General features: G+C 36.4%; 1 protein-coding gene across 5 annotated transcripts; it reads left to right on the top strand.

Moving 5' to 3' along the window:
• The first annotated feature begins 800 nt into the window (after window positions 1-800).
• Window positions 801-16,367, top strand: LOC101215433 (helicase and polymerase-containing protein TEBICHI). Of its 5 annotated transcripts, XM_031881070.1 has the most exons (28): window positions 810-1,013; window positions 1,560-1,662; window positions 1,752-1,978; window positions 2,129-2,339; window positions 2,451-3,329; window positions 3,597-3,661; window positions 4,679-4,784; window positions 4,896-5,096; window positions 5,328-5,528; window positions 6,535-6,696; window positions 6,776-7,015; window positions 7,093-7,305; window positions 7,485-7,835; window positions 8,008-8,160; window positions 8,906-9,124; window positions 9,407-9,625; window positions 9,720-9,837; window positions 10,235-11,328; window positions 11,497-11,694; window positions 12,040-12,299; window positions 13,013-13,202; window positions 13,295-13,384; window positions 13,909-14,261; window positions 14,473-14,581; window positions 14,720-14,854; window positions 14,969-15,065; window positions 15,146-15,297; window positions 15,393-16,367. In XM_031881070.1, exons 2-27 carry the CDS (start codon window positions 1,624-1,626, stop codon window positions 15,244-15,246), a joined length of 6,231 nt encoding a protein of 2,076 aa, XP_031736930.1. In that variant the 5' UTR covers window positions 810-1,013; window positions 1,560-1,623; the 3' UTR covers window positions 15,247-15,297; window positions 15,393-16,367. The 5 variants fall into 5 exon arrangements, with proteins under 5 accessions (XP_031736932.1, XP_011649742.1, XP_011649741.1 ...); XM_011651440.2 differs by having other exon boundaries at window positions 809-1,013; window positions 1,560-1,978; window positions 15,396-16,367; XM_011651439.2 differs by having other exon boundaries at window positions 809-1,013; window positions 1,560-1,978.
• Window positions 16,368-16,608: the final 241 nt, after the last annotated feature.

Raw genomic sequence — 16,608 nt, 5'->3', positions numbered from 1 at the left:
GACTTAGACACTCACACACGTTTATATATAAAAAAATTTGCGAGAACGTGCCAAAAGAAAAACATATACAAACACAAATCAACTCTTCTATTATAAATTTATCTCGGCAGCATGTAACTTTTTGTTTTCCTGTTGTACTTCTTAAATCACAACTTCAATTTTTAAAATAGCTGTCAATGATATGTAAAAAGTCAAATATAAGAAACTTGTTACTTCAGGTTCCAACCAATTTGTATTAAACCCAAATAGATTAATATGTTGAATACATCTACGCGCACATATGAAGACGTACAAATCTTAATCGGTTAAGACACCATCTATCTCCTCAAGTTACGAGAAAACGCCTCGAAAATAATAATACAAATTGTCTTCTTCTCAAATTACGACAAAACATGTCAAAATCAACAATACAAACGGTAGGTAGATGAGCTATGATAATATATGTGGTTAAATTGATCCCTTAAGCTATGATAATACGTGTGGTTAAATTAATCATTTGATGTTCTAAAAAAGTTTAACATGTACATTTAAAAGCAACACCACACTTTATTTTGGATTTCAATAATCTTGTGTAGTCCACTTCGATCACACGACAGAAAAATTAAAAGATATTGTAAAATTAAAAAATTCATATTGCATGATGAAAAATAATATACCATAGATTATAAATACATATATTTTAAATGTCAACACGAGTATAGCAATACAAATGTGTATATTCTTGAGGTCAAACTTTAGACTTAGAGATTCCATCTTCATCTTCATCTCCCACCTCACACTGGGTAAGAACGAAAGTAAAAAGGAAAAGAATGTAAATAACTGCAGTCAGTCACTGTGTGCATAACATTTCGTACATCGCCTTTGGCGGTAAGCCTCAGAGTTTTAAAACTTCATTCGAAATCCTTCACTTTTTGGCGCCTAGACGCTGCCAAGATCTTAGTTTGGACTTTCGCCAAGGTTCTCTCCATTGCTCATGAATGGCGTCCGGTTCTCCTCCTTCCCGCATCGACCAGGTTTTCTTCCACCTCAGTTTTTATAGAAGATGCCCTTTAGATCAACACTAATTACCAACTTGTATTCAATTTTACTATTTCTTAATGTTTCTCCCAAAGCATGTTGAATTTTCGTGGCAAAAATGGCTGTTCGTGTTCTTCTTGCCGATTTGGATGGGATTCTTTTAGGTTTTCGATTCCTCCTTCCATGTCTTTGTTGTTTTATGGGATTTTGCTGGGAAAAGGGCATGGGGAAGAAGAAGAAGATTGTATCGTGTTATGTTTGTGCTTTGGATATTATGCATGGGGGAAATATCTACTTGGGTTCTGAGAAAGTTAATTAGAGGGCAAAGAAATTCAATTTACTCTTTGTTTTTTTAGAAAACTTAGATTAATTCGAGGTTTATTACAATCTTTTTGTCAATTATTGATGGGATGGGATGGGATGATATTTGTGTTTCTGAGATATTAGTTTGGTAATTTGGGCATGTTATTCGTTCCTATTTGAATTGATGGGTGGACATTTTAGCGGCTCTTACACGCGTGGGTTTCCTATAATGTGTACAGTTCTATGCTTCAAAGAAAAGAAAACCTCTTACTCCCAGTCTGAAGTCTGGGAGTTACGACAAGAATGGAAAAAAGGCACTTGAAGGGTCGCCTGGTGCTAAAGGTACGTTGGACAATTACCTGGTGATTTCACAGGACCATGGCAGTTCTGATAACCCATCACATTCAGTTCGAGAAAACTTGTCTGCGCAGAACTTGGTAAAGAGAAACTTATTGTTGAAAATTAATAGCTCCTTTAGAAATGAACACGGTGAAACAACTTCGTCGAGAGGGTGTGACAAGAAAAGAACTCTGGAGGACTCATTCGAGACAAGAAGTTCAACAGTTAAATCTACGGCAAGTGATTGTGGTATCACACCCTGCACGGAGAAACCAGAGCTTAAGCAGTTTGCAGCTGATTTCCTGTCTCTGTACTGCAGGTATATGTAAACTTCAGTTCGTTAAAGATTACAAGGTCTTCTTGTATTATTATTATTTTTTAATTAATCATAATAATATTATTTTTGTGTGTTTCTGTTTCTATTTTCCATGTTTAACTAAAATTATAAATGTTATGACTGTATCTGTAGCAATGAACTACAGACAACTGTTAGCTCGCCAGTAGAGCAAAAAGTGACTTTTCTAAAGCGGCACTCCAGTCCATCTCATCTAGAGGGGGAGGCTAAATTACCGAAGAAGATGCACTCTATTGTGGGTCCATCAAATGCCGAAAGTGAACCTGATTCCTCAAATGCATTGAGTGAGGGAAACAAGGAGTCCAATTTTGTTGTTGAAACTGGGGTATGTGTTTCCTTCTTCTGAAAAGTTGTGATTCGTTTGACCTTCGTTTTATAGATTTATATACTTATTTGAAAAATCTGATATCATTCATCTGCATGACTTTTATGGCAGGATACTGTCAGTCATCATCCTGCTGTGCTCAAGGCATGCATGCAGAAATGCAATCAAGCTCCTACATCACCTTATTGTTTGACTGAATGCAAAACACCAGGCTTGTCAACTGGCACTACATTTATTCGTCAGACTCCCAAGTCCGGAAGCTCGACATTTTCTCCTGGAGAAGCTTTCTGGAAAGAAGCAATTGTGTTGGCAGATGGTTTACGTGCTCCAAGCATTGCCCTTATCAATTGTGATGCTGAAGAAGCTAATCTTGTAGAGAGTCAGAGTAATACGAAGAAACTTCCTATACCAGAGGAACCTGCTCAGAAAAGGTTAAAAGGACAGTTTGGTGGAGGCAGTGGTGGAGTCCGGCTTGGGGAACCTGGTGCTTCATTAAGGAGTGATTTAAAAGAGTTAGATAGAGTAGTGTCTTCACTACCTGTTAAGCATTTTGACTTCTCGGCTGATGATAAAAACTTGGATGACAGTACATCACCTTGTTGTGCTTCAAATGAATCTAAAGTTAATGCATATGACCTTAATGAGCAGTCTGATCGTTGTTATACTACTCACATTAGTCTACCAAAGCATAATGATAAGACCCGTGACAGTGATTCTCTTACAAAAGAGAAGATACAAGAAACAATAGTAACTTCCTCTGTTCCGGTAGTGAATGAAGTGAAATTAAACATATTTAGCCCCTCTGATAGTATCACATCTGACACAGCAGCTCATGAACTTAGGGCTTCTACTATTCATGATTCTAGAGACGAAACGACACCTTCAAGTTCAACAAGACACAAAGATTGGCTGGATCTAAGTTGCTGGCTACCTCCTGAAATTAGCAGCATTTATAAAGAGAAAGGAATAACAAAACTACATCCTTGGCAGGTAGAGCAAAGTATTAACAAACTTTCTAATTGCGTCCTGGAAAGTGTCTCTAGATTTTTGGAGTAAATGGAATTTCTTTTTTTGTACTCCATAAAATTTATCATCTTACACCTGAAACACATTTCATTTTAGTTGGTTCTATAAAATATTTTACCATTTTGATAGATGTCGCTTTTTGCCATATGGTTGAGTTACTTCGTTTAATTCTTTACTGAATTGGTTTTTTTTATAAAAAAAAACACTCAATATTCTGCTTCACTTTTATAGGTTGAATGCCTTAAGGTAGATGGTGTCTTGCAGAGAAGAAATCTTGTTTATTGTGCATCCACCAGGTACTGTAATTTAGGGCTGACTTTTCCCCTTGGCTAGAGTGGGTTACTGTTTTAATACAAAAAATTTACAGTATCCAAGAACAGCAGAAAAGCTGTTGCTTGCTAGCTTGTAGTTCAGTGGTCTCGTAGGGTTACCCTTTCAGAAAAGGGATATAATTTATAAGGTAAGTTTTGGAACCTTTGTTTCGAAGTTTTCTCCAACCTATACGTTAGTAATAAATAAAAGGGGGCTTCTCTCTTTTAGCTGCATTAAGAAGTAGTTTTCTTCTTTTCAAAACAAAAGATAATCTTGTGAAAATATCTGGCTCGTTTATTTATTTATTTATTGTGTGTGTGTGTGGGGGGGGGGGGGGGGGGGGGGGGTGATTTAACGTTCTAGTGATTGCAAAGCAATGATGCAGGGAGGCTCTTTTACATCTCCTCTCACATGGAAAGAGAAGCTTTGGTTGCGAGCTAGTTTCTTTGAATTGTTTGGTTTGGGAGGAATATAAGGTGGGCGTTTAGTGTGTAAAGGGTTTGGAGCACCACTCATTTCAATATTTTCTTGTGGGTTTCAATGAATATTAATTCTTGTAAAATCATCCTTTATTGAATCATTGATAATACTGATCTTTGACCATTAGTTTATTTTCATTTTTCAACGATAAGCATTGTTTCCTTTTCTGAAAAGTGGTGATTGCAAAGCAATGATCCTAACAACCACCAAGGTGGGCAAGTGAAAACAAAAAATAAGTAGTTTTAAAGAGCTTGTCATTGTGCTGCATCATCGTGGGAGTAGGTATAAGCCTCAGCCCACTACAATGCTTTTTCCGTTGCCTTCCTGTTGTTAAACCCTTCTTTTTATCTAGCTCACCTTGTTTGCGTTTTTCTCTTCCTAATGTTGGTTTAGTTGCTCAATAGGAAAGTAGTTTATTATCAATTACCTTTTTATGAAGAAGGAATTATAATAACAAATGCTATAAGAAACACTTCCAAAGGCACCCTATGTGTTACTTATTTTGTCTGTATCATCTGCAGTGCTGGAAAAAGTTTTGTTGCAGAGATTTTAATGTTAAGGCGGGTAATTTCTACTGGAAAGATGGCACTTCTTGTACTTCCATATGTGTCAATTTGTGCAGAAAAGGTGATCCATGCCTTCCAAATTTAGTTAACTATGCAGATACAACGATTTTTTCAATAACTGTATTCAAATTTGATAACTTTATATTTTGTTTGCAATTTCTTTATGTTCTAGGCTGCACATCTTGATGTTCTTCTTGAATCTCTGGGTAAGCATGTGCGTAGTTATTATGGAAATCAAGGTGGTGGTACGCTTCCTAAGGATACTTCTGTGGCCGTTTGTACAATTGAGAAGGCAAACTCTTTAATAAACAGATTGTTGGAGGAGTGTCGTTTATCGGAAATTGGGATTATCGTGATAGATGAATTGCACATGGTAACTAAGAAAATCAATATGAAATTACAATTTCTTTATGAAAAATATGCAATGTGAGATGGAAATAGAAGAAGACTGTTCCTGTGGTGTAGCATGCATGTGGCTTAAAATTATTTGTTTCACGAGTACATGATTTCCTATTTTCTTGAAGAGGCCAATTTATAGATAGGCTATACCTTAAACCTTTCCCGGTCAGGGTACTCACCTAGACGATTCTTGTTTTATTGATAGGTTGGAGATCAGACAAGGGGGTATCTTTTGGAACTATTGTTGACTAAACTTCGTTATGCTGCTGGGGAAGGTAATTTAGATTCTAGTAGTGGTGAGAGTTCTGGAACTAGTAGTGGTAAGTCAGACCCTGCTCATGGTATTCAAATAGTTGGCATGAGTGCGACCATGCCAAATGTTGCAGCTGTTGCAGATTGGCTTCAGGTTAGTGAATTAATAAACTTCAAAAAGTTAATGGGAAATATGATTGTTGTTAGAGGAAGCATGGGTGTTATTTTTCCGAAGTTTAGGCTTGTGTAGATGTTGGTTGTTCAATTGAGAAACACTGCGTGACTTCTCATTAGGATGTGCCTGGTAGAGCCTTTAATATTATAAAATTTTGAGATATTTTTGAGTGCTTATTATAAGTTTTGCTCCCTTTAAAAAAAAGAACTGAAAAACGGCTAAAAGGTATGCTATTAGAATAACAAAAAGATATGACATAAATAAGAGAAAGTGTGTTTAAGAAGTTAGTGAGAAAACAATTGCGTCAATTATGGAAGTTAGTTAGAAAGTGTGTTTAAGAAGTTAGGGAGAAAATTTTACAAAAGAGAGATTTTATGAAAAAATTTATTGAGAAAAGTTAATGAAAAAAGTATGGATGTTGAAGGAAATTAGAGGGAGATACACATAATTCTTCCTAAATAAGTAAAGAGACTGTCTCGTGAGATTAGTCAGGTGCGCGTAGACTGGTTTAGATGCTCACAAATATAAAAAAGTGAAGCAAAAGGTGAAAGGCACTTATATTAATGAAAGGTTGATATTATCCATTTGTTTTTTATTTTTTTTAAAAACAAAAGATATTATGTTCATCCCGCAATTTATACGTGTGAAAATTATACATAATTGTTTGATAATGAAATCTAATAGAGGGTCTAAATTGATTCACTTATGAACGATTATGGTTTTTTATTGATGTAGTTATTTAGTTTGGGGTTTTAATTGATAGATACAACCTTAAAAATTTAGTGTAGTTTAATTTTTGCCAAAAAAAAATATTTTCAAAACTTACAGTAAATAATTCTTTACATTTTATATACAAAATTTCAGATCTTATTACGTGGTTTGGGGATTGGGTGCTATAGTTATATCTTTTGAAAAGTCTATAGACTTGGTCCTTGCATCTTTGATGTCAGACTACTCTATTGTCACTTTGAAAATTTGCATGCAGGCAGCCTTGTACCATACTGATTTTCGACCTGTTCCTTTAGAGGAGTACATTAAAGTTGGGAATACCATTTATAATAAAAGTTTGGACATTGTTAGAACAATCTCAAAAACAGCCAATCTTGGTGGTAGGGATCCAGATCACATTGTAGAATTATGTAATGAGGTACGATTTCTTTTGATTTGTTAAGTAGGACTTGTTCCTAAATTTGTATTCAACAATAATTCTTTTAATTGTATTTTAGGTAGTTGAAGATGGACACTCAGTATTGATCTTTTGCTCCAGTCGGAAAGGATGTGAATCAACAGCAAAACATGTGTCAAAATTCCTCAAGAAGTTTTCTGTCAAAATTCAAAACGACAACAGTGAGTTTACAGACATTTTTTCAGCAATTGATGCACTGAGAAGATGTCCTTCTGGACTGGATCCTGTATTAGAGGAAACCTTTCCATCTGGTGTTGCCTACCATCATGCCGGCCTTACTGTATATTCATCATCTCTTAGACCTACATGTAGATCTTATTGTTGAGCATCTTTTAATTATTTATTACTTCTCATTAGGTTGAGGAGAGAGAGGTTGTTGAAACTTGCTACCGCAAGGGTCTTTTACGTGTTTTAACTGCTACATCTACCTTAGCTGCTGGAGTTAACCTGCCAGCTCGAAGGGTAATTTTCCGACAACCCAGGATTGGACGAGACTTTATCGATGGTGCAAGGTACAGACAAATGGCTGGTCGGGCTGGCCGGACTGGGATCGATACCAAGGGGGAAAGTGTAAGTCTTCCTTCATTCTTAACTGAAGTGCCAGTTTTGTGTTAATATGCTGATTTAAGAACATTTATCAATTGACCGACTCTACCTTACCCCTTGTTTTTTATTTGTTGTATTGAAACACTTAACTTTTGTTATATTCTTCTTTTTCCTGACATTTTTCTTTATCTCCATCTGAGCAGGTACTCATCTGCAGACCAGAAGAGGTTAAAAGAATTAATGAACTTCTTAACGAGAGCTGTCCACCTTTGCAATCATGTTTGTCTGAAGATAAGAATGGAATGACACATGCTATCTTAGAAGTTGTGGCTGGAGGGATTGTTCAAACTGCAACTGATATTCATCGATATGTAAGGTGTACTCTTCTGAATTCTACTAAACCATTTCAAGATGTGGTTAAATCAGCGCAGGAATCCCTTCGGTGGTTATGCCATGGAAAATTTCTCGAATGGAATGGGGATACCAAGTTGTATAGTACCACGCCTCTTGGACGCGCATCATTTGGAAGCTCTCTTAGTCCAGAAGAATCACTTGTAATAAACCTCTTCTATATTCCACCACCGTTACTCATGGTGGAAGCATGAGTTAGAAAATTATCATTAATTTTTAAGTTTTCATTTGGTTCAATCAGTCAATTACTACGTGTGGTAAATGATAAGACTTAAGGCTTTCTTTCTGATTATTTTATTTTAAATCTCTCCTTAGATTGTCTTGGATGATCTTTCAAGAGCTCGAGAAGGATTTGTGCTTGCATCTGATTTACATTTGGTGTACCTAGTCACGCCGATCAATGTTGATGTTGAGCCAGATTGGGAGTTATATTATGAACTGTTTATGGGCTTGTCTTCTCTTGACCAGGTAAGGTTGGTTTCTTTGCTAGTTTAGATCCCTCTCGAATGATCTGAAATTTACAATTAGTCTCATTTTTTGATCAAATCAAGGTTTTGTTATACTTAAGCACTTTGGAGAACCACTTAAGTACAACATTGATCATTCCATTCTAATCAATGTGGACGAAGATAGCCCATGCTACCTTGGTTCCCAATAGTTTTTAACCCTCTCTACGAACTATAGTTAATTTAGAAGATAAATGTTAGTTGAATGCAAACGAGTAACTAACATATAGTTTTGGACCAAGTGATGTTTAGTGTTCTGACATTTGACAAACATTTTAATATTGCTCTCTTTGGTGCTTATTCCAGTTATATTAACGCTTTATCCCTTTCATCTCCCTTAAAAACACCCTCCATTATTTTCAGTATGTTCTCTTCTGTATTGAATGGATGATTGTATTGAATGGATGATTGTTTGCACGTGAAATTTCATTCGCCAACAATGAAATCTGCCAACTTTTCTTCCATTACTTCCAATCAGTTTTCCATTTATCTTTTAATGCAATTATTCCCTCATAGGTGGGGCTGCTCGAATGCAACCTGTGTTTCCTTTTGGTCAGCATTGACCATGAAATTTCAATGGTCAACAGCCAAAAGAATTTCTCTTTGCTACACAACTAGCAAATTAAGTTTGTTGAACTGTTGAACTTTTTCCCTCTTATTTTTTCTATATACTTATCTTCTAATAAATATGTAAAATAAAAATGCAGTCTGTTGGAAATCGAGTTGGAGCTACAGAACCATTTTTGATGCGTATGGCACATGGCGCGCCTGTTCGACGGGCAAATATCTCAAGAAATGGTGTTGCGGGTTTACGTACCAAGCGTGATGAACATGTCGGTGTGTATGGTGACAGACCTTCAGAGGAGCAAACTATTCGAGTGTGTAAACGATTTTATGTGGCCCTCATCTTGTCAAGACTTGTTCAGGTACGTGGAGTGTTGTCGTTAATCTTAGATTTATTTCTACATGATTGGTAACGTTAATGTTTTATTGTGCCCCTACATTATAGAAATTCAAAACACATCTTTTTTCTGAATTACCTTAGCATGTATGCTGAAACAATAAAATTCTTTTATTTGCTCTTCCTCTTAACAGCTGAGCAAATAAATTACATTCCTTCTTTGTGGTTATTCATATTTAAATTTAGCCTAGTAATTGAACAGCTTTTGAAAGATTTCCACCTAATTTAATTCATGCTGGTTCTGAAGGAAACTCCCATTCCTGAAGTTTGTGACGCTTTTAAAGTTGCCAGAGGAATGGTTCAAGCATTACAAGAGAGTGCTGGAAGGTTTGCATCTATGGTCTCTGTATTTTGTGAGAGGCTTGGATGGCACGATCTGGAAGGTCTGGTAGCCAAGTTCCAAAATCGTGTTTCATTTGGAGTTAGAGCAGAGATTGTAGAACTTACTACTATTCCTTATGTTAAGGTTAGGCACTGTCTTTGGCTTTTTTGTGTTTCTCTTCCTTTGTTTATTCCAATCAGCAGCAGTGTGTTATTTACTTTAAGCAATTTGTTTTCAGGGTTCTCGAGCCAGAGCACTCTATAAAGCTGGTTTACGGACACCTTTAGCAATTGCAGAAGCCTCTGATGCTGAATTAGTTAAAGCTCTTTCTGAGTCTGCGTCATGGACTACAGAAGGTGAGAGATGCGATTATTTGTTTGTGCTGATTCTGTTCAGCAGGTAAAATTGTCCTTGGTATTATGCGTTTTCTCACCCAAGTAGTTTGTTCAAATTTTGTTGTTAATTTTAATGGGAGGGTATAATCAGTAATGGCTGTATGAAGCTCAATGAGCTCTGAACTGTATTTAAATATGCACACGTACCTGATACTCTAATGATATTGCATTTAGTTGTGATAATTTGTTGAGTCATTAGAATTGTGGATACATTCTCTATTCTTTTACTTTTCAGTTATTTTCAGATTCAAACGACTATATTCTTAGAGATTAAATGGTTTCTGGCTAGTGGCTGCTGTGATAATTGTAGTTGTCTTCCTCCAGTTTCAAAATTCTAATATTGATATTGATTGTATAGAGAGTACAGCACAAAAACGGATGCATGTTGGATTAGCTAGGAAGATCAAGCATGGTGCTCGTAAAGTTGTTCTTGATAAAGCTGAAGAGGCAAGGATTGCTGCATTCTCAGCTTTTAAATCGTTGGGGTTTACTGTGCCACAAATTTCTCATCCCCTGTCAGCAAGTGCAGATGGAAATATAACAGCACAAGTGGCTGTTGGCACCCAACAAATGGAGCGTGTTTTAACTTTGTCATGTGTTGGAGGAACTTCCAGTTCTGAAAAAGTCGTTGGCAAGAACCCCAGTCAAACAGGGGCAATTTCTATTGATGTAAAACAGTCCAATTCTGGTGTTAATCCTCCAGTGAATGCTGAAGGGTCTGCAATCCAAGATTCAAATACTGTTGGTGAATGTGCGGGAAAGGTAGATGTTGCAATCTCTAGTCATCTGGAAAGAATTACTGATAAAGATGCTCAGAGGGAACAACATAGTAGTAAGGTTTTACATTCGCTAAAAAGAGATGGTTCTTCCATGAAAGGACCTATCCAGGCAGCTAGTACATCTGGTGGATTTGAATCTTTCTTGAATTTGTGGGATGCTAGCCAGGAATTTTATTTTGATCTCTATTACACCAAACGTTCTGAAGTGAACTCTGTCGTCCCTTTTGAGTTACATGGAATAGCCATCTGTTGGGAAAAATCTCCGGTGTATTATGTGAACATTCCAAAGGATTTGTTGGGGCCCAAGAGTGGAAAAGGTCTTTGTCCGGATGACAGCATATCTGGTGATCAGGTAGATGTTTCACAAAACGAACATTGGTTTGAGATGATTGAAATGAGATGGAAAAAGATCAATGAAATATTTACGAAGAAAAATGTTAGAAAGTTTGCATGGAATTTGAAAGTTCAGGTTCAGGTACTTAAATGTCCTGGAGTTTCCATCCAGAAATTGGGTTTCCTGAATTCTGCTCGACGTAATATGGGCCTTAAACTTGTAGACGGTTCATACATAGTGTTGTCCAGAGTTCACATGAGCAATGTAATTGATATGTGCATCGTAGCTTGGATTCTTTGGCCAGATGACGAGAGAAATTCAACCCTGAACCTGGAGAAGGTATGGCATATTCAACTCAACTAATGCAAAAACATAACTGAAAAAATAAAATTTTCTTGTTAGTGTCATTTTTCAACCAAGATAATGCATGATTTTGAAGGATTTTCTGCTATGATTAATTGAGACATGTTTTAATCTTCAAATGAAATTGTGATGGTGATGAAATAGGAAGTCAAGAAAAGATTATCTGGTGAAGCTGCTGCTGCTGCTAACCGGAGTGGCCAGTGGAAGAATCAGATGAGAAGAGTAGCCCATAATGGCTGCTGTCGGCGTGTTGCACAGACACGAGCACTATGTTCTGTTCTATGGAAGCTAATAATTTCTGAAAAGCTCTTGGACGCTCTCAACAATATAGAGATTCCATTGGTAAATTTTGCCTTTTGTTTTGCCTGTCATTTACTTTCAGGGAAGATGGCATCGTGATAGCAGTTGATTCTTCTAATGCCCAATAAAAATAGTAAACCGTAGCTGTTAGTGGGTTGTTCGCTGTAAACATGATGCATTTTTTATCAAATTGTTATAAGAAGAAAAACAATCAGATTATGTTCATATTTGCTCTTGTTGCTTTTTAGGAACATTTGAATGATACTTAATATGAAATTTTCTTCATCCACAGGGCAGCTGAATAGTATCAAAAAGTTCAGCCTAAATATATTGCCGATTTTACTATTGAAGCAGTTGAACTTGTTTAACCAATGGAAACTTTTGTAGGTAGGTATTCTTGCTGATATGGAAACCTGGGGTATAGGTGTTGACATGGAGGGATGCATTCGGGCCCGTAATTTACTGGGAAAAAAACTTAGGTGCCTTGAGAAGGAAGCTTATAGGCTAGCTGGCATGACCTTCTCCCTGTACGCAGCAGCAGATATTGCTAATGTTCTATATGGACATTTGAAGCTCTCTATTCCAGAGGGGTTCAACAAAGGAAAACAACATCCAAGTACTGATAAACATTGTTTGGACTTGCTGAGGTAATAAATTGATTCTAATAATTTTTATGCATGCATGTGAAAAAATGAAAGTAAAAGCAAGGATGGAGGAAATGGAACAATAAACAAAAACGACCTATCCATTTTTCCTTCTAACTCTAACCTAGTTAACAACGTTGTTAAGTCTTCAGATCTTATTTCCCCTTAACATACCAACATAAGAGGCTCTAGGCTTAGCATCTAAATTTTTAATTTGTTGTCTTGAATGATGGGCTTCATATTATTCATCATATTTCAGTGAGTAATCTTATATCATATCCCAGAAAGTTGACCATCCTCTTTTGTTGAAACCAGCTGGAACGAATTGATCTTTGTTTCATCAGTTGGCCAAACAAAACCAATTCCATTATCCAGCCTGAAGGGATGTGTTTTCTCAGAATACGAATAAGTTCCTTCTTGTTTTTTTTTTTTTTGCTTAAAGAAATTTGTACAAATAGAAAATCACATCATTTTCACCGTAGCATTTTAAAACCAAGTTGAGACTATTAAGGGGGAGGGAGCATTTTTTTTTTTTTTTTCAATTTAATAAAAGTTTCTTTGGATCAAATACAGAAATATTTGTTTTCAACACTGCACCCGCTTTAGTTCATACTTCAAATTTATCTTACTTGCTTACCTTTGCATCTTTTGTGCATTTTTTCAACCCTCTCACATGTCCAGGGAGCCAAGCATTTGATATAGATCTTATATTTCAGGAATGAACACCCTATTGTTCCAGTCATTAAAGAGCACCGGACATTGGCAAAGCTCTTTAACTGTACTTTGGGATCCATTTGCTCGTTAGCTAAGCTATCTGCAAGGACACAGAAGTATACATTACATGGTCATTGGCTCCAAACATCCACAGCTACTGGTCGGCTTTCCATGGAGGAGCCTAATCTTCAGGTATGGGGTTTTATTAACTCTTTTCCACATTCTGTTGATGAAACTAGGGATGAAACCACATGCTAAAGTTTGGACAAATTCTTGGAGTGCAGTGTGTTGAGCATGCGGTAGAATTCAAAATGAATGAAGATGATGTTGATCATTGTAAAATTAATGCTCGTGATTTCTTCATCTCTACTCAGGTATTTTCATTAAATAAATTTTACTATCCTCTTCTTTAGAATTTATGGTGGATGGGGTTTACCCTCCTTTTTTATTTCATTCGTCAATGAAATTTATTGTTTCTCTAGAAACACTTCTTGAGCATCATGGATCTTTTTGGGTCCGTGCTTCTCATTCATTTGAATATACCAACCTGTGTTAAGAAACTCTAAGACTCCCTATTCACTTGCTTCTTTCCAACATTTTTTATAATCCAAACTCCAGAGTGTGGACAAAATGTCTCAATTTCCTTCTAACTGGGCTTCTTTTTAGTTTGTTGTCTGTCCATGCTTTTAGTTTCATATCTTTCCCAATAGATTCATCCAAAAACACAAGTTTCATTCATAAAAAGATTTATGGCCACCGCTTTTCTCCTGAGGTTGGCATTTAGCTAATGTCTTGTCTGAAAGTGAGATGGTTGTTTTTTCTTTTATTTAATTAAAGAATCAAATATTCTATTTTACTTGCAACCGTGGTTGAGTTGTTATTTTAATATACATGGTAGGAAAATTGGCTGCTCTTATCGGCAGATTATTCTCAGATAGAGTTGCGGCTGATGGCACATTTTTCAAAAGACTCCTTACTGATTGAACTCCTCAGTATACCTCATGGGGATGTGTTCACTATGATTGCTGCTAGATGGACAGGGAAGACAGAAGACTCCATTGGATCTCATGAGCGAGATCAAACCAAAAGGTTGGTATATGGAATTCTTTATGGAATGGGCGCCAAATCACTTGCATTACAACTGGAGTGTAGTAGAGATGAGGCTGTGGAGAAAATTCAAAGTTTCAAAAGTTCTTTCCCTGGCGTGGCTTCATGGCTTCATGAGGCGGTCGCATTTTGCCGTCAGAAGGGGTAAAAACTTATTTTTCTCTTTGGTGTTTTTCTATTTTCATTTGTTTAGATAAATGCTCATTCTAAGTCGTAGGAGTTCTGAAAATGGGTCCTCTGCATATGCACTTGTAAATTTGTATGTGAGAGGGCGCACCGGAAGAATATAGACAATTAAACTTGCTTTGGATTCCCTTTCACTTTTGTGCATCATATTTTATCGCAAAATTTTCAGGTATGTTGAAACTCTTAAAGGTAGAAGACGCTTCTTGTCAAAAATTAATTCTCCTATTAGCAAAGAGAAATCGAAAGCACAGAGACAAGCTGTGAATTCAATTTGTCAGGTATTTCTACCTTCCCCTTATGTATGATTAATGATCACTGTTATTCTATTCTCGGCTGGCTTTATTCCTCATCTCTCTCTATCTCCATCTTGATTTGAAGTGTTCTGTAATCATATGCAAATGTTTTTCTTTTACTAGGGTTCAGCTGCTGACATAATTAAATTGGCTATGATCCACGTTTATTCCGTCATTGGAACGGATGCCCCAGATCTTACAGTGTTACCTGCGGCTAACTCCAATATATTGAGGGGTCACTGCCGCATTGTATTACAGGTTCATATGCCATTTCCTTTTTCAAACTGCATAACTTTTACAGTTGCCTCGTTCATTACTTTCCATTCCACATCATTTAGAATCATTTTGGTAATTGCAAAGTTTTTTACTCAGGTGCATGATGAGTTAGTGCTAGAAGTGGACCCTTCCTTCGTCAAGGAGGCAGCATCCTTGTTACAGAAGAGCATGGAAAATGCTGCCTCCCTTCTTGGTAAATATGCAGCATTACAATTTTTCTTTTGCTACTTTTAAAATGTTTATAACAAGATCTTTAAATGTGATTCTTTTCAGTTCCTTTGCAAGTCAAACTGAAAGTTGGACGAACATGGGGTTCTTTGGAGACATTCTTGCCTGATAACTTCCAGATTGAAGCTCTTGCACCTGGATCTTGACCACCAAAATTTTTGTATTATGAAAAGGAATTTCCACATGATTGGACCAAGGTACATGTTATAGCCCATATAAAATTCATATATTCCATGAAATTGATCAGAATATGATCATCTGATGGAACTTAAAAGGGTTTCATTTTCTTCAGCAGAATGCTTAAGCAAAATAGAAAACCTGGTCTCAACAATAGAAAAAAGGCTGATGGAAACAGTGCTTGCCATTATTCTGAGACCTTTTATCCGATGCTTCAATGGGTATTTTCTTTTAGTCAGCAGCCTCCAAATCAACTAACAATTTATTGAAAACTCTGTTGAGTATGCTGCAAAGTAAATGGTTGGTCTGCCTTCGACACACAATGGTTGGGTACCTCTCATTTCTCTTTTGCTGCTGTTTCCTTCCCTTTAAGTCTTCTTTCACCATCTGCTTGTTCCTAAGCAGAGTTACATGAGTTAAATGGGAATTGAGGGAAGACGCATTGTTACTGTCTTCTAACGACAGTTTTGCCTTTCTGACTGTACTGGTATTATTCTCAACCGGTCAGATGAAAAAGAGACACTACTGCTAATATTCTCCCCACACAACAGGATTATGCATAGAAGTTTTTTGAGATCCTGCAAACAATATACTCAGCGACGCTGTAGAGTGACATCTTAGTGGAAGCAAGAATCCCAAGGCGGGATAGTTATTAAGGTACACATATTTATCTTTCCAAGAAAGACCTGCATTTGGTTCCTCGTTTGTGGTACTACTTCATTGCTTTGAGCAAATCAAACCGGTTTGAACATTTCCGGCATCATCTAAGTCATACTCATGTCTTTACTGCCAAATTTTGACCACCATTTCTATAAACTATAACGTCAAATTTCACAGCTGTTACCTTTGGAGATGAGAGTATATTCAGTGTACTTCAATGCTGGCCTCATCCCATCTCCCTTGAAGTCTCTTGTTTCAACCTGTACATAATGGTAGTATTCTTCTTCAATAATTTAATGATATTTCATTCTTTTAGTGTGCTTTTGTTACTTATTGAACTATTGAAGAACCTTTCCTTGGTTCATTTAAACTCTCCATTGCTTTGTTTTGCAAGTAAAATGCTTTATAGTAGGATGATTTGAAAAGAAAACTGTTATCACACATTCGAATTATGATTCAGGTAGGAATAATTTATCTAACCACCGTCCTACTGTTTTTTTTAGCCTTCTCTTTTCTGATGTGACAAGTTTATATTTAATGATCACAAACTAATTTTCCTAAAATAATTATTATTTGAAAATTTGGATCCTTTACGGTTACAAATGTAACAATTTGATTCAACGTATTAACACACATAGTATCATTTTTAAAAATTAAAAATATTTGTCTGT

Source organism: Cucumis sativus, chromosome 2, assembly GCF_000004075.3.
Source record: "Cucumis sativus cultivar 9930 chromosome 2, Cucumber_9930_V3, whole genome shotgun sequence".
NCBI lineage: Eukaryota > Viridiplantae > Streptophyta > Magnoliopsida > Cucurbitales > Cucurbitaceae > Cucumis > Cucumis sativus.
This window is presented reverse-complemented; position numbering and strand designations above follow the sequence as displayed.